Here is a 17893-nt window from a genome sequence, read left to right as displayed (position 1 = left end):
TTTCTCTGTTAAAGTCTGTGTCAGCGGACCAAAGGAGTATCTGTCTCTCCTATGATTCGGACAAATGTTGATGGCTCAAGATCTTTCCTTCTCTAGAACCCTAAACCCTACGTTCTCTCCCTTCCCAATCCAACCCAAAGCCCTAACCCTTAAACCCCGATTGCTATCTACTGTATCGCTTTCCCGCCGGAATGCCTCTTCTCGAGGAGAAATACGTGCATTCGCCGGCCGGAGCAAGAAGAAACCCGGAGGGACCTCCCCGGGTAGAATCGAGGGGAACCCTGAGTACCTGCGGCAAGTTAAGCGCAGTGCGCGGCAGAAGTCTCGCAAGCTGGCGGAGTCCTTCTTTTATCGGCTGAAAAACCCGAACAAGAACTACGCCGATAACTTCTCAGAGGAGGAGCTGAACTTAATTGGTCTCGGGTACGACCGGATGGTCAGGTTCATGGATAAGGACGACCCGAATCTCAAACACCCCTATGATTGGTACAAATACGGCGAGTTCGGGCCTTACTCCTGGCGGGGAGTGGTTCTTGGTGATCCAATAGCAGGTCGTTTCACTGATGAGCGGGTAACCATGTATAGCGAAGTCAGAGACCAAGAAGAATGGGAGAAGATTGAGCAATTTGAAATGGAGGTTGATTTTGGAGAGAGATTGAAAAAATTGGATAAAAATGTCGGCTTTAGGCATTATTGGGTGTTTGTTAGGCACCCAAAATGGAGACTAAGTGAACAGCCATGGCAGCAGTGGACATTGGTGAGTGAAGTAGTTCTGGAGGCTGGTAAACAGAGGATAGATAAGTGGAATTTGATGGCTAGATTAGGGAATCAAACTAGAGAATTGATAACACAGTGTGCTGCTTGGTTTAGGCCAGATATTATCTATGTCAAGAGGCCAGTTTATCAATGTAGGTTTGAGCCTCAAGTGGATTTTTTCAGGGCTTTGACGCCATTGTTGGATCCAAAAACGGAGAGAGATTTTATGTGTGAGCTGAGGAATGAAGAGGATGGTGGGAATGTGGAAATGTGTACATATTTTGAAGGCTTGTGTAAGATTGTGAAGGTGAGTCGGAAGGCGTTCGTGGATGATGTGGTGAATGCATATGAGAAGTTGAGCGATGAGAAGAAGTCTTTGTGTTTGGAGTTCTTGCTCATGAACCATCCGGTGCTGTTGTTGCATCCGTATACCAAGGAGTGGAAGGCTAAGTTGGAGGAAATGGAGATGGGCTGTGATGCACCAGATGATGATGATGATCATAATAGTAATGAGAATGAGTTCACTGATTGGATTGAGGATGATGGCGATGGTGATGATCGAGAAGATGTGGTCGCGGATATGGAAGAGGGCTGGGATGATGGTGAATTGGAAACTGAAGCGGGGGGTTTGAATGAAGAAGAAGAAGATGATGAAGAAGAGGATGAGAAGTACTGGGAAGAGAAGTTTAGGAAGGAAGTGAGTAGTGCAGAAGCAATGGAGAATCTAGCTAGATGGAGCGTAGAGACAACTACTGAATTGTATAAGAGGCAGTTAAAGGCAATGGAAACGCGGGAAAAGATAAAAAATAAAGATGAAGATGAAACTGCCTTGAGAGGTGTTAGAGCAAAAGTGAGTCCAGAAGAATGGAAAGTTGCAGGAATTGGCAGATGGAGGAAGAGGATTCGTAGGAGTAAAATTCCTCCAGAGTTGTTCTTGCGAGCAGCAGTTAGACCCTTCACTTACAGGAACCTTGTCAAGGAGATAGTTTTAACTAGGCATGCAATTTTGGATGGTGAAATTGGTAGGCAGGAATGAAGCGTTGAGTGTCTTCAATTTCTAGTTTCAGTAAAAAAATAAAATAAAATAAAATATTTAAGTTTTCTTGATTTTATCAGAGTTCCAAATGAATGATGTAATATTTTCCTCGTAATGATAGCATTATACCAACCAAAAACAGAGACATCAAGAGAATGCAGGTGATCTTCCTTTACACTATAAAAGTTTCTGTTAGTGTCTTAATTGGACTTGATAAAATTGATCAAGATTTGGTTAATCATCATTGACATGCCAGCCAATCAAAACTGTTGGAAATAATTGGTCATGATAAAACTTCAAAGCACAAATTTTACCTAATTTCAGACACTTTTTCTTTTTTTCAAAATATAAAAAGAAGTGACCACAAATAGATGACTTGTAGTCTTGCAAAACGATCAACTACTCGTAAACAGACTCAGCTACAGAGGTAAAGAAAAAAACAAACAACTCAATTATTCTTCAAAGTTCTATTCACTGCTAGCTTTGCATCTCATATTTTGCTTTTTAAAGGAATGTTGTTGCCGCGGTACCCAGATTCAGAACTTACTTATGAATCAAAATCAAATCGAAATTTTTGTATAATTTGATTTTAATTTGATTCGATTATCAATATTTTGATTTGCTATAATTTATTTAAATTTTAATTCTTAAAATAATTTTATATAATTATTTTTATAGAAAGTAATAATTAAATTACCAGTAACAAGCGGAAAGTGAAATCAGGATTAAAATTAATATGAATGGCACCTTAATTAAGAGCTGAATTGCAGCGGAAAGCAGTAATCCTTTGCCACTCTTCGAAGGATCACGTAAGTCGTCTTCCTCGATGAGACTTCCCAGTCACTTGTTTTTTTATTTTCCTTCCTCTCCCTTTCAGCTTTTGGGCTTTATGCCACTGCTGGTTGTAGGCAGGGGGAGGTGGAGAGAGTGACGCATCATGCCATGTCCATGTACCAGCTTTGACTCGTGGAGACGGAAGGCCTATCTCGGGAATACAGCCATGGAGCATTGGCACACTTACTTTGGTCTAAGTAATTCCTGATTTCAGCTTTGTACAGATACCAGTTGAAAAGGCACTAGTCTAGTTATTATTTATGCTGTACTATTACTCATTATTATTATTATTATTATTATTATTATTATGAGAATATGAAAATTTTTAATAAATGAAAATTTAAACTTTTGACTTGCTAGACTACTCTGAATACTATGGACATAAACTCGACCATTAGACTACTCAGTCAAAGGTTTATAAGCTTAACTTGCTAGCAGACTCGATCATAAACTCGATCATCTCTCTCTCTACTTATATCTAGAGAGAGCAAACTCTCTTTTTTCACTGTTTTTAGAGCTCGTCTCCTTTCTTCTGCTGACTTCTGCAGCTTCCCCTGCCCCTTCCAAATAAATAAATAAATAATCCAACCACATAAATAAATAATCCAACCACTTGTGATCTCACTTGTATTCAATGGATTAAAAAAAGGGTGAGAGACGTGAACTTGATATGAATTAATCCAAAGCATATCAGATCCAGATTCACTTCGAGTAACAAATCAGAAGTATGATAATTAGATACATCAGACAATCATAGATGAGTAAATTCTGATCTGGACCTCTGCTAGAAACTCGTGCACCAGCCACCAGGAGATGCTTACCAAGATTTTTTATTTACCGAAGTAATCCTCAGGGACAAAGAACTTCAATCCAATGGCCTACAACCGAAAGGAAAAATTTATTTACTTGGTGAGTTTGAATAAGAGACACAGAGGAGAAAGAGGCATTTGAATCTCAGCAGATGTTAAAAGTAACATACATCTTAATCAGCAATCAAATTTGGCCTAACTTATTACCTCTCTCTAAGTGAAGACAGAAAAATTTCAGTTATGAGAGAGAGAGAGAACCATATCACCTCAATATGGATGCCACCTTGAAAGAGAAGTGATGCCTTTTTTAAAAAAAAAAAAAAGAGAAAAAAAAAATTCTTCAGTTTCTACCAGAAAGATTGAAACTTTGAGACCTATACTAACCCTACAGGAAGTGAAGCACAGTCTATTGAGAATGTAAATGCCAACACAATCCATAGATTTTCGCATCCATAGATTTTGGCATCTGAATGAGAAAACAAGCAAACCGTAGTTTTGGCATCATATTGAGAACAAAACTTGCATGCGGAACTTGCTATGCAGATGAGTTTCATCAGCCTTGGGATAAGAAGTCAAGAAAGCAGACACAGTGGCTAAGATCGGAGTAAGGCAAATGGTGGTAGCAGTGGATGGATGGCATCTGAATGAGAAAATAAGTAAACTGTAGTTTTGGCATCATATTGAGAACAGAACTTGCCATGCAGAATAAAACAGAAAGAAAACATTGCAAAACTGAGTCAATTTCAGAGTACAGAGACCTGCAGATGAGTTTCATCAGCCTTGGGATAAAATGTCGAGAAAGCAGAAAGTGGCTAAGCTGGGAGTAAGGCAAATGGTGGTAACAGTGGACAAAGATGGGATATTGTCTGAAGACTATGAGCTGCTAGACCAGACACTATTTTATTGAACTGAAGACAGGTGATGTGTAATTTTCAGGACACTGGAAAATAAAAAACTGTAATCATGCAAAATACCAAGAATTTCATTTAACCAAAGAAAACCACAAATCAAGGACAATAATAACTAATAACTTTTTGCTCCATAATTGTACATATAACCAAAAAATATAATCATACCTGAGCAAATTTTATGTCAGTATCACTATGATCATCAATTCTCCCTGCTGCATCCCCAACATAAAAGGAACTACGAATTCAGAAAATGAAGCCTCCATCACACCATCATTTCCAGTCATAATGAAGTCATTACATAATTAAAGCAGTCAAACAAGATTGTTGATGAGAGATGAGACTTCAGCTAATTCATCACATGTTGACATTATAGATCTCATGAGGCCAAAATGTTTAACACAATAATAAAGAAATAATATGAGGTGGAAAATAACTTATCCATATCGATTGAAATGCCAGAGTTAAAATGTTTCTCCATAATCCACCACATTCCAGGTTTAGGCTTGCGAAATGGATCTTCCATGTTACCATGAGAATACCCACAAGCTATAAAAACCTGCACAAAGACATTGAAAGTAGAATATTTCAAAATTTCCACATTATATTGGAGAAGTCAGACGGATGAGACACTATTCTGGAAGGCAAAGAACTCCCAGATTCACTCTGGACACATGCATGGCTGCAACAATAAGGACGAGAACTGGTGAGCAAAGGGCTACAGGAAATTACAACCATAAGCATGTTTTCATAACTGAAATGGACTGCAGAAATCCATAAAACACAGTACCACTTTCAAGGATCGTGTAATAAAAACATTCACAGGCTAGATATTGCTCTACAACTAGTCATTTGATTTTATGTGCTTTATTCAAAATGAGTTTATGTTGATTTTATGTGCTTTCTTCATAATGAGCTTAAGATATCTTGTACCTATGAGAATTTATCAGGTCACAACATCAGGGCTCTCAAATCATGCCATCTTTAGTCATTTAGAGGCACCTTATCAAGAGTTTATTCAGAAGTAGCTTAGCATCAGGAACAGCTTATGATATTTTGAGATGATTCAGGAAAAAGTTGAGGAAGCCTAAATTAACAACATCATTTAGGCAGAGTACAAAGTTTCAATAATTTTCAAAATAATAAAACAAATTAGAAAGCATAAACTATTTTGTCAACTAAACCAGATTATTTTTCTCCCATACCTCTCAGAAGACCAAAAAAAGAGATTATAAAGATGCCATAGCCCTTTTGATTAGAAAAGATGAATGAATTCATGCATTAATCTTTCAAGAGTTTGAATACTGAGAACCATTGAAACAAATCTCTACATAGTAAAATTATGTTCTTAACATTACTTGTAAGGAAAAGAACTAAAAAGTTAAATTGAGAAGCATCATTTAAGTAACTGCTCAAGAAAGCAATGTATGTCATTAGTGATTTTGCAAGAAAACATCATCTAAAGTCATCAGTTTGAACAACCTGAATTGGAACCTTCACATGCTCAATGAAGTTGTTGAGGCGTCCAACTTTTGAGTCCACAGCTATCTGTCTTTTGTTCTTCCAGCGATCAATGTTAGATTCATTTGTGAAGATAACCTCATCATGACAAATTTTAACAATTAAAAAATCAATAAACTAACCACAAAGTTTATTAACAAGATGCCAGAATCATAAAACTTGCAAATATACAACAGAAAATCTTTGGAAGATAAACTAACCAGCTTGTAGCCATCATTATATAAGCTTTGCAGTTTGTCTGGTATTGAGGGATACATAAGGGACCACGCATCTGCACCAACTCTGGAACCAAAATAACACGATCAGTTTATCTGTCAAATTCTCCAACTCTGATACTTATAATGCAACCAACTGCAGCATAAGAAGTAAAAACTGAGGCAGCCACTCAAAGAAAGTAAGAGATTTAAAAGATGCAAAAATTTGATCAAGTGCTGGGGAAGTAACACAGGAGAATAATTGATAGCATCAAGTCCAACAGAATGCACCGAGAAACTCAGGACTATAAGAGTTCTGCTATGATTAGATGGAATATCAAATTTCAGAATATAATTATTGATTAAACATTTGATGTCAAGTTTAATATGGAATATCAAATTTCAGTATCAAACTCACAGTTGGGTATGAGTTTTACCAAATGATGAGAAAAAAGATGTATCAAGAAAAAGATTAGATTGGTAGGCAAATGGCAAGTACGAGTAAAAAGAAACCATCCATTGTCAATATCATCTAACAATGAGGCATTTTTAACCTATGACAACATATTGAGAGGTTTGAATATACCACTCAAATGACAACTCATTTTCTCAAGTACCATCAGAACATGTGATCTCCATTGACCAAAGAACATGCACTTTAAAAATCTTTCACTCTCATATGAAGCCATTTTTCATACACAACTTTCTAGTCATGTTCAAGACGATGAAAAGACAAGTTGTGCATTTCCAAGAGAACAAGGAGTAATTAGATTATGCAAACAACAAATGATTCATATCTACATCACATGAAGAACAAGCCTTGACTGCTCAAACACATAAGAACAAATTGTTTGTACCTACAGCATGCAAATGATATGTAAAGCATGTTAAAACCAGGTAAATGGCTAGCATCCTTTTTGGTTAATTACTTTTCAATGAATGATAAAACCTTCATAGTCACAAGTGATGTAAGACAGCTTGCAAGCTAACCCAAGATGCCACTTGGGCTTATAACATATCAATGATGCACACTGCAATATATTAAAGTGTATATTATAGATAGAGAACAATTGTGCATTAGACTCTATTTTAAGTTAAAATATGAAATCTTGAACAAGCAAAAATTTCAATAATTAACACCTAAAAAGCAATATCTGTACCTCTTAACAGAGGTTTTTGCAAGACATCCATCAAAATCAAATGCAGCAATTTTATTTGAATCATGGAGACCATCATCCTGAAAAATGTTCAACATCAAGATTTAGAGACAAAACAGAACAGTTCATATGTTACATCTGCATATTGAGGAGAATAATGGTGCATACCAAGCAAATCATGCAAATCTAGGTTCACAAAAATGTAAATGCCTGTACTGCTACATTATAAAGCAAGAACAGCAGTGATAACAACAATAATAAAATTTACAATCCAGCAGAAGTGGTTAGAATAAAAAAAACCTAAAGAATCATAAATATAAAACCCACATAGTAGATCCACCAGTGGCAATGTGAAATACTCAACCAGCAAAGCATTTTTACCACACATTGTTCTGTTTCTTATTTTTCCATTTTCTAATTGGCCCTGCTTAGAACTGTAAGGGATCAGCTATGTATTTTTGGAAGTACGACAAGTATATATAAGGATATGAATGCATGGGTAGGAGTGCCCGTGTCTTGGCTGCACTGACTAGAAATAAGCCAATATCTTACCCGTTCAAGAAATATGAGTGTCTGGAATGCCTTCCACTTAGGTAATAACACAGCATCCTGAATCCAAAGGAAAGAATAAAATAGGAATAAAAAAGAGCCTTTTGCAAAGGAAAATTATAAGATAAAAACCACACATGCACCAACCATCTGTGATAGCTTCTCTCTTCTTAGTAAGGTAAAGACATGCGACAACAAAAGGTTATGTGAGAACAAAACATCTGAAAAATATGAATATATGAATGTATCACACCTTATACTTTTCCATGATATCAGATGGTGAAAAAGCTATCTCCAGCTCACCTTCCTCATTAGCCATTGCCAACTAGGAGCAAATACAAATTCAAACTGAAAATTACCCATCTTTGTAACAAAAAGTATTGGGAAAGTTTAAACTACCAGTCACATATAGTCATCAGGTAATCAACTAAAAATTTAAAAAATCACAGAACAACTTTTTGATAAAAGAGTTAAAAAAAAAAAAGAGCAGGAAAAAAACACTTAAAAAGAGGGATTTTTTTCAGAGAGAGAGAAGCATTCCCCTACCTTATTTTTCTTAAAATTCCTTTCCTCCAGTTCAACCTCTTGCACATTTTCATTCGTCCTCTGAATTTGGTTATGAAATAGATGTAAGCCATGAGGAATATATGAACAATGATAGGCATTTTCAGGGCTGAAAATATAACCATATAGATGTTATATGCATAACACATATATATTTATTTGCCATAAATACCTTTGAAAAACTTTTTGGGCTTCCTTCAATTGCATCTTTACTTGCATTTGAAACCTGAGAGGTTAGAATATAGTGCTTAGAAAATGCTCACAAAACCCCAGGAATATTATACAAACATGATATGTCGTCTATTTGCACTCCCACTGAAAAAACAGAAATTATAAAAAGAAAATGCATCTAACTCGTATATAATGTCTGAACAATCCCTCTCAAGCTGGAGTAGAAAATGGTTGATCAGCTTCATGCAATCAGAGATGTATCACAAAAAGATTGATTGAATGAATGTCCTAGAATGATTTGTTCAACAGCAAAAAAAAAGGTTTTTCTAAAGCACATTGGAGAATAATATCACTAAATTTAATTCGTACGTCAGTCACAGAACTCTTAAGTTCACTCACCAATTTCTTCAGGGCCTCCTGATCACGTGTCTGACACAACAATAAAACAGAAAAGTTAGAGAGAGAGAGAGAGAGAGAGAGAAGAAAATAGAACTGAAATTCGCATGCAAGAATCCCAAAAACAACTGCTTGGTTGCTGAGAAACACAAGTCCAGTAAAAAAAAAAAAAGAAGGAAATGAAATTTAAAAATTTATGCTTTCTCCTATTAAGGTCCTAAGTAGCAAAGCATGGAATTTTCTGTTCCAAAATTTCCATTTACTATTTACCGTTGTGGCAGAGCCACAAACCAAACAGAAAACAGAGAGGGGGAAGAAAATATAAGAAAGGGGGCAAGTAAGGAAGAAGGCAGATCAGAGAAGAAGAAGAAGAAGAAGAAGAGACAGAGAGATTGAGAGAGAGAGAGAGAGAAAGGGAAAGAGAGTGAATTTAGAGAGAGATTGAATTCTTTGTATTATTTGATTGTTATCCATTAAAACTCAATTTCTATATTGATAGTAGCACAACTACATCAATCCTAATATTACCCTCTCCATGAAGATCATTCTCATCCTCAAGGACGAACTGAGATTGAAAAACAAAATTCGCAGTCTGCTGCTCCATCATGTCCTATTTTGTCAAAATTGCTGAATCTGAACACTGCAACTTCAAGAAAGGCAACCTAGTCATTTTTTCAAACATCCTCATGGCAGAGGTCCTATATTGACAAGATTCATCTTGTTCCTTTGCCTTCTCTACATTTCAAACCCATCTTCTTTAAGAGTCAAATGATCATTCAATTGCAATTCCAAATCACATACACCAAAAGACTGATAGCTTCTTTCGCAACTTCCTTTCACTGGTTCATTTCTCCCCTTATCAAGAACAAATTCATCACCAAGAAAAAATTCTGATGTAAAGTTTCTTGGAGTAAAATCAAATTTACCCAACACCGCATGATCATTCTCAAGAATTTCATCAGATTTAAGGGCAACAATTAATTAATTTTTTCTTCAAAGTTCTGTTCATCGACGTCCTTGAATCCAGAATCAATATTAGTAGCTTCTTGGACTTGATAAAACCCATTACTAGAATCCCCAGCTTCTCTAACCCCCAAATTTGGTAAAGGCGAAATATCCCTAGTTCCATTCACATTCGAATTGGGTTCCAAGATTACCTGACGAACAGTTGGAAGCACAGGTTCATTTCCCCTGGACTGCGCTCGAATCACCTCCAACAACTGATCAAACTTGCGTTTCAATTGTTCTTGACTTTTTCCCTGAGTCTCTATTATCAAATTCTCCAACCTCTTTGTATGACTCTCAATCTTGAAATGCATTTCCTGATTGAGATTATGCATTTCTTGGTTCACATCTTGAAACCTCTGCTCCAAAGATTGCAAGTGGTCTGCAAGAATCTGGATCCTAGCGTCTTCCATGGTTTGTTTTTTCTTAGCCAACTTCAAATTCACAATCTCTGCGATTGTTGGGTCCTCTGGGTCTTGTTGCTCTGATACCAATTGTTGTGGCAGAGCCACAACCCAAACAGAAAACAGAGGAAAGGGGAAGAAAATAAAAGAAAGGGGGAAGAAAGGAAGAAGAAGAAGAAAAGACAGAGAGAGAGTGAAAGGGAGAGGGAAAGGGAGAGAGAGTGAAAGGGAGAGAGAGAGAGAGAGAGAGAATTTAGAGAGAGATTGAATTCTTTGTATTATTTGATTGATACCCAAAGTACAACTCGATTTCTATATTTATAGTAGCACAACTACAAAAGTCCTAACACTTACTTCTTATTACAACAACAAGAAAAGCATGAAATCAATTCAAAACACTTGGAAGTTAGAATCCCTAAAACCCTTTCGAAGCCCTAAAATGTGCCACACACACACAAATAGAACTAACCTGGAGTGAAGCAAAACCTCCAATTGCCTCCGTGGACTCAATCGTCTCTGAGAAGCAATCCAAATGGTGCCATTTTGTCATATCAAACCCTCGCGAGTCTCTTGTGACGAAACCCAACCTCAAGGCTTTAGCAGAAATCACTTGGGAGCACTTCTTGCACGATGAACGATTCGATTTCGCATACTCAGCCACGATTCTGGCTTTGGAAGAAGGGGGCATTGCTGAACCTCGGAAGGAGAAACAGAAAAAGTGCTTCTGTTGTTTGCTTGGGGTTTTGATGGAGAGAGAGATTAGGAAGGGAAGGACAGGAGGAATTCGGGTGGGTTTGAGCATAAAAAAAAACCGGGATTGAAGGGCTTTTCGGTGATTGGCAGTTTAGGGCTTAACGTCTTCCCGCCAATTTGGTGGAGGGATTATCATCCGGATGCTTTTTAATGGACAGGCCAACCATACTTTTTATGTGTAATAAAAAAATTTGAAACAAAATAAAATAATTTTTTAATAATATTTAAAATAATTTTAAAAAGTTATTTTATTTTCTTGGTTTTTAATTTAAAATTAGTGACTTTTTATATTTTGTGGCAGTTAATCATAGTTTATTTGTCAAAAATTCCCTCAATAAATAAATAATACATTTGTCCATTTTCTCATGCTCACTTATAGACAATGAATTATTCTAAAGCTTTACAATAAATGAACGTTGATAAGAGTTTGGCAAATCAAAAAATAACAAACCCTTCAACAAGAAAATAAAAATATATATTAAAATGATAGTATTATAAATAAAAATTAAAATCTTCAAATTTTTAGGGTAATCAAAATATAAAACTTACTATTTTCTTATAAATAAACTTGAATTTATGATTTCTTAGTGAATTGTTTTTTATAAAACTGATCAAAAGTTGTTTGAAAACTTCTGTAAGAATTTTTTAGAAAATATGATTTTTTTAATTTTAATTAATTATTTTTTATAAAATTTTGTTTTATATTAATTAGATATTAAATAAAAGTATATTAAGAATTTTAAATTTATAGTAATTTTAAAATTAATTTAAATAATAAAAGATTATATAATTATAAATAATAAAAAATATATTCAGAGGTGCAAATGTTTTCCTTATCACTTTTAATTGAATTTTATTGCTATACGCGATGCCCATGATGGGATAGATTAGAGAGTTTTGGATTTTTGTGGACTTTTTCCCAGATCTGATCTCCATCGTTGACTTGCTATGAAGCCTTTCCTTGTGCTTTCCATGTGAAATTTACTTCAAGACATGCTGGAAAGTCTTTGCACGGCAAATATCTTGTGGCGTCCCGTGCCCTGCATTCACCTCCTTGAGCTTTTCCCCCTTTTTCTGCTTATTTGCAAAGAAGAAAACATGGCTGGTGCCTTGGTGGGTGGTGCTTTTCTCTCAGCTTTCCTTCAAGTTTTGTTTGATCGATTGGCTTCTCAAGAAATCGTTGACTATTTCCGGGGAAGGAAAGTCAATGATATACAGCTACAAAAGCTGAAGATCACTCTGTTGAGTGTTGATGCAGTGCTCAACGATGCAGAGGCGAAGCAAATCACATATCCTGCTGTGAAGCAGTGGCTCGACGAACTTAAAGATGCTGCCTATGATGCAGAGGACCTCTTGGATGAGATTGCAACTGAAGCTTTGCAACAGAAGTTAGAAGCTGAATCTCGAAGTGGCACAAGACAGGTGCGGCGATCCACTTTTCTTAGTCCTTTTGAAAAAGGGTTGTCATCAAATATAGAGCAGATCCTTGCCAGGTTAGAATTTATTGCAAAGCAAAAAGACGTCCTTAGTTTGAAAGAAGTTCAAGGAAAGCCACTGCAGACACTACCAACTTCTTCTTTGGTGGAAGAAACTGGTGTTTATGGTAGGGAACGTGATAAAGAGGCTTTAATACGTCTGATGTTGAATGATGCCTGTGGTGAAGATATAAGTGTAGTTACAATAGTGGGCATGGGAGGGGTAGGAAAAACCACCCTTGCTCAGCTGGTGTACAATGATGTAAGAGTGAAGGAACAATTTGACCTTCAAGTGTGGATTTATGTTTCAGCGGAACATGATATATTCGGGGTAACGAAGACAATTCTTGATGCAGTCACTTTGTCGACCAGCCGTATCAAGGACTTCAATCTTCTTCAACTTGAACTCAAGGAGATGTTAACAGATAGAAAATTTCTACTTGTTCTTGACGATGTTTGGAATGAGAATTATATTGAATGGGAGGCGCTGCTGATTCCATTTAAATCAGTGGCGCGGGGAAGTAAGATTATTGTGACAACACGAAATGAAAGAGTTGCTTCTGTCATGCGCTCTGTATCAACTCTTCATCTGCAGCAGTTATCTGATGAAGATTGCTGGTTGTTATTTGCAAAACATGCATTTGACAAGAGAAACTCTAGAGCACGCCCACAGTTGGATGTAATTGGGAAAAAAATAGCCAAGAAGTGCAATGGCCTGCCTCTAGCTGCAAAAACTCTTGGGTGTCTGTTGCATTCTAAATCAGATGTAGAGGAATGGGATATGATATTTAAGAGCAATATATGGGATTTATCCTATGAAGAGACAAACATTCTTCCTGCACTAAGATTAAGCTATTATTATCTACCCTCGCACTTAAAGCGTTGCTTTGCCTATTGCTCGATATTTCCTAAGAATTATGAGTTCAGAGAGCAGAAGTTAATACGGCTATGGATGGCAGAAGATCTTCTGCAGAGACCAAATCCAAAAAAGAGAATGGAAAAAGTGGGAGAGGAATACTTCCGGGATCTCCTGTCAAGGTCATTCTTCCAACAATCAAGCTACAAAAGGTCACACTTTGTTATGCATGAACTAATAAATGATTTAGCCAAATTTGTATCTGGAGAATTCTGTTGTAGAATGGGGAATGAGAATTCATATGACAGTATGAGAAAGACTCGTTACATATCATATTCCAGAACGCGATATGATGCCTCTATGAGATTCAAGCCAATATATGAAGCTAAGCGTTTACGTACCTTCTTGCCATTGCAGCTGGCATCAGAATGTGGGCACTTTCTAAGTAATAAGGTACTACATGATCTGATACCAACACTGAGATGCTTACGTGCAATCTCTTTTTCACACTACAAAAATTTTACTGAGTTGCCCAATTCAATTGGGAATTTGAAACATCTACGCTATCTGAATCTCAGTTTCACTTCAATCAAAAGACTGCCTGCCTCTTTATGTAATTTGCTTAATTTACAAGCACTGATCTTAACTGGTTGTTCTTCTCTTGATGAGTTGCCAACTGACATGGGAAGGCTAATCAATTTGCGTCTGCTCTATGTTGGAGAAACAAACTTGAGAGAGCTACCATCACAAATAAGTAAGCTAAAAAATCTCCAAGAATTGAGTACTTTTATTGTGAGCAGACATGATGGCCTTGGCATCAGAGATTTGAAGGAATTTAAGCATCTTCAGGGCAAGCTTTACATCTTAGAGCTGCAAAATGTTGTTAATATTCAGGATGCTTTGGAAGCCAATTTGAAGGACAGGAAGTACCTTAAAGAGTTATCCTTGAAATGGAGTGCTAACTTTGATGATTCAGAAAACGAAAGACGTGTGCTTGAAAATCTCCAGCCTTGCACAAATTTGGAAAGGCTCTCAATTAAGCTTTATGGTGGGACAAGATTTCCAGATTGGTTGGGAAGTCCTTCATTCTCCAACATGGTATCAGTGAATCTTAGCTTTTGCAAGTATTGCTTCTTCTTGCCACCCCTTGGGCAACTGCCATCTCTTGAAGAACTCTGTATCACAGGATGTGAAGGAATCGAGAGGGTAGGTCCTGAGTTCTATGGAAGGACTTCTCAAAGTAGGACATTTAGATCCCTGACAGTCCTCAAATTTGAGAATATGTTGGAATGGCAGGAATGGATTTCTCTGAACAGTGAAAATGAAGGTGGAGCTTTCCCTCGTCTACAGCAGCTGTATTTACAAGACTGTCCCAAGTTAACTGGTACATTGCCCAGCTACCTCCCTTCTTTAAGGAAACTTGTGTTGAATAACTGCAAGCAGCTTAGCACTTCAACTCTAGGGGCCCTTTCATTTCGCAAATTGGAGACAGGAAATTGTGATAAGTTGATGTATCAGGAACTTCCATCAACACTGCAGAAGCTTATTATTAAAGGGCCCATAAATTACTCTCTACTTAGCTCCTTTCCACTGGACCTCCTCCCTGAGCTTCAAATTCTCAGTGTCCAGAACTGTGTTCAACTTGCATCCTTTTCAGTTCCTGATGATGGTCAGCGGGATCTCGCATATCTCAGTTTCCTGCGAATAAGGGGGTGCCCTAACTTTCAATCGTTTCCTCAAGGAGGACTGCGTGCCCCAAACTTAACAATTTTTTCAGTATGCAATTTCAATAATTTGATCTCTCTGCCAGAGCATATGAGCACACTTCTCCCATCTCTTCGCGATTTGTATATATCTAATTGCCCAAAATTGGTATCTCTTCCTGAGGGAGGTTTGCCTTCCAATTTAAATATGGTTTTAATTTCAAGGTGCGATAAACTCATTGCCAACAGGAGAAAATGGGGTTTACAGAGACTCCCTTCTCTTAAAATATTTTGTCTTGGAGGTTGTAAAGATTTGGAGTCCTTTCCTGAGGAGGGGTTGCTGCCCACCACTCTGACCACACTTTCCATCTGTCAACTTCAGAGTCTCAGAGTCCTGAATAAGAATGGACTACAGCATCTCACCTCTCTTCAAGAGTTTAAGATCAAGAACTGTCTTCAACTTCAGTCCTTCCCAGAAGAGAGGCTTCCAGCTTCTCTAATTTACCTATCTATAAAGAAATGCCCTTTACTGAAATATTGCTACCAGAAGGAGAATAAGGAAATCTGGAACAGAATCGCTCATATTCCTTGCATAAAGATTGACCAAGAAGTGATAATGCTATGAGCTAAACAAAGTCATGCCTCTTCTGAGTTCGACTCCTGGTACTCTTTTCTCCTTTCTATAACTATTCTGCTTCTTATTATTGGTGTATTAGATAGTCATAGATAAACAAGCTTAGATTATGAATTTATGATTCATGTGTTCATGATAATAGGATTAGTTTAGAGATTTGTGGATGAAAGAAAATAAATAATTGACACAATCAACATCATCAAAATTAGCTCTACCCCAAATAATATCTTGAACTAGAAGTTGCATGATTTTTCTATGTATTGGGAATCATTACTGTACTGAAACTACGTTGAAACCTACACCCTTTGTTACATGAATTGTTTCACAAGCAATTTTACTGTTGAAGGTCAAGTCATTTATTTTATTATTATTATTTTCTTTTTTTTTTTTTTTTTTTTCGGGGGGGGTGGTGTTGTATGTAGGTTGTGAACAGAAGTATAGAAGACCAGCATCAAAATTCACGCATCTTTTGGCAATTTATACTAGCATATGCTGCAAGATTCAATCTGTCCAAAATTTTTTACATTCTTAAATTAGGCAGGCTTGTATTTGTTCTCTTCTCTACATTTAGCTCTGGCAACTGAAAATGGTTAACTTTTTGCAGCCTGATCCATCAAGCAGAGGTCTTTTTATACTCATGTGATACTTCAGTCTGCAAGGCCCTGAAGGCACGCCAGCTTTAGTCTTAAGATGTTGTATAAGATTAGCCCCAAATTTAGGTGACTCGTTGAGCAGTTGTTGACTGCCTGATCAAGTAAAAATTCTGATTTGTTCCTTCACATTTTTTAATATTTTTTTATCCTTTCCTTTTCTTAATTTATCCACCAAGCATCTTAATGCTATGTTTTCTTACAGGTTAATCAATGAAGTTTTGCAGCCTATTTATATTGCCTATTGCCAAGCTACCTAAGTTTTATAGCAATTCCAAGCAGAATTTGTAGTGCAATATTAAGACTAATATCTCAGTTGACAAAATATTGGTTGCACCAAATGAAAAACATCACTGAAGTTGAGTCATTTCTATATGATCAATTCAAGATTGTAATTGCCATGAATATGAAACGGACTATTTTTTTCTCTCTCTTTTATGTTAAACGAAGAATAGCATAGTCAGATTAGCTATTCAGCCTCTTGCCCATAGCTATTTGATGCCCAAAATTTTAACTTAATTTTCACGGTTAATATAAAATATAATGTAATCAAATAATTTATCTATTTTCGGGAAAACAATAGAACTGTAAGTAATTACATTAGAAATTAGAACTGCAGCCTGAAATTGTTCATGCAAAACAAATACCAGCATTGGAATCAAAGTTTCAACTCACTGTTCCAACTGGACCAAAGACACTATATGCAACGTGTTGAAGCTCAAGGCTGCAAACAGAATAATTGTAGTAAAATTGACATGGAACAGTAAAATTACCCTCTAATCACCCACCCAAACCCCGAACCCCTCCCCCTTAAAGCCCTACGCTCTTTGCCTCTTCACCTGTTGGGATAAAAAAATGATGGGATAAAAACTCTAAAAATGGGTCAAGTCACTAGTAAGGATCAAAACATTAATAAGAGTTTTCAGAGAGTGTTCTATAGTATACAAATTTGAGTTACTCTGTCTTGGGTTGTTAAGGTTTTCTATAGGTTTTATATCAAGTAGACACACATGATGTAGAAACCAAAATCACAAAGTAATTAAATTAATGCATTGATGCAATTTGCAGGAGTTTTTCCTATTGGGACAGAGACTTTCCTTGGGGAGCAATAATGTCAGGCACTGCAGAAGTCGAGTTTGTTACTATGCCTGTAAACATAGAGCCCTTATACTTGCGAACAAAGGCCATATTGCTGGATTCAGCATTTCCGACTCTTAATGAATCTGGAGATGAAGCTGAGTCGAAGAAGGAATTCAGAGGGGAAGAAACATGTGATAGGTGATTGTATGATGTTTCAGAGCTTTGACTCAGTGCGGCTGCTTTTTAGACACTTGCAGAGGGCTTTCCGGTTGGAAAATAAACCAAGCCACATGAGACCTTGTATTTTATTGGGTTCATAAAAGCAAAATAAAGATGGCAGTGATAATTTTACATCAATTTGGACGTAATTTTACAAACGTAGCAGTTGATAAAAATGAACGGCTGTGATAGTATAAGCAAAAGCAGTAGTTAGATACG

The 17893-nt window shown here is 36.7% G+C and overlaps 3 protein-coding genes and 1 long non-coding RNA gene across 9 annotated transcripts; 2 read left to right on the top strand and 2 right to left on the bottom strand.

Annotated features, from left to right (window-relative positions):
- The first annotated feature begins 64 nt into the window (after positions 1 to 64).
- LOC110670348 (uncharacterized) lies at positions 65 to 1868 on the top strand. The gene has a single exon (XM_021832378.2). The coding sequence runs from the start codon at positions 65 to 67 to the stop codon at positions 1790 to 1792; it is 1728 nt and encodes a 575-aa protein (XP_021688070.2). The 3' UTR covers positions 1793 to 1868.
- Positions 1869 to 3282: 1414 nt separating this feature from the next.
- Positions 3283 to 11198, bottom strand: LOC110670378 (polynucleotide 3'-phosphatase ZDP). Of its 4 annotated transcripts, none has more exons than XM_058137318.1 (12): positions 10774 to 11198; positions 8869 to 8928; positions 8501 to 8554; positions 8311 to 8370; positions 8018 to 8089; positions 7768 to 7824; positions 7219 to 7295; positions 6065 to 6146; positions 5826 to 5942; positions 4781 to 4902; positions 4512 to 4558; positions 3283 to 3504 (listed from the first exon to the last, which is right to left on the bottom strand). In XM_058137318.1, the coding sequence occupies exons 1-11, from the start codon at positions 11104 to 11106 to the stop codon at positions 4546 to 4548; spliced, it is 1047 nt and encodes a 348-aa protein (XP_057993301.1). In that variant the 5' UTR covers positions 11107 to 11198; the 3' UTR covers positions 3283 to 3504; positions 4512 to 4545. The 4 variants fall into 4 exon arrangements, with proteins under 4 accessions (XP_057993301.1, XP_057993299.1, XP_021688100.2 ...); XM_058137316.1 differs by having other exon boundaries at positions 4512 to 4581; positions 10774 to 11197; XM_021832408.2 differs by having other exon boundaries at positions 4512 to 4581; positions 8899 to 8928; positions 10774 to 11197.
- Positions 3748 to 4505, bottom strand: LOC131174166 (uncharacterized). Its single transcript, XR_009144416.1, has 2 exons — positions 4194 to 4505; positions 3748 to 4075 (listed from the first exon to the last, which is right to left on the bottom strand). It is a non-coding gene; the product is annotated as an uncharacterized LOC131174166 (long non-coding RNA).
- An 846-nt stretch (positions 11199 to 12044) lies between the features above and the next one.
- On the top strand, positions 12045 to 17753 carry LOC110670342 (putative disease resistance RPP13-like protein 1). 3 transcript variants are annotated; one of them, XR_002497865.2, is made up of 3 exons: positions 12045 to 15754; positions 16330 to 16479; positions 17444 to 17753. XR_002497865.2 is itself a non-coding variant. In XM_021832349.2 (2 exons), exon 1 carries the CDS (start codon positions 12051 to 12053, stop codon positions 15714 to 15716), a length of 3666 nt encoding a protein of 1221 aa, XP_021688041.2. In that variant the 5' UTR covers positions 12045 to 12050; the 3' UTR covers positions 15717 to 15754; positions 16330 to 16504. The 3 variants fall into 3 exon arrangements, 1 of the variants encoding a protein (XP_021688041.2); XR_002497864.2 differs by lacking the exon at positions 17444 to 17753 and adding an exon at positions 16581 to 16894; XM_021832349.2 differs by lacking the exon at positions 17444 to 17753 and having other exon boundaries at positions 16330 to 16504.
- Positions 17754 to 17893: the final 140 nt, after the last annotated feature.

The sequence above is a fragment of the Hevea brasiliensis genome, chromosome 15 (assembly GCF_030052815.1).
Source record: "Hevea brasiliensis isolate MT/VB/25A 57/8 chromosome 15, ASM3005281v1, whole genome shotgun sequence".
Lineage (NCBI taxonomy): Eukaryota > Viridiplantae > Streptophyta > Magnoliopsida > Malpighiales > Euphorbiaceae > Hevea > Hevea brasiliensis.
Note: the sequence above shows the minus strand (reverse complement) of the source record. Positions and strands in the feature narration are given on the sequence as shown.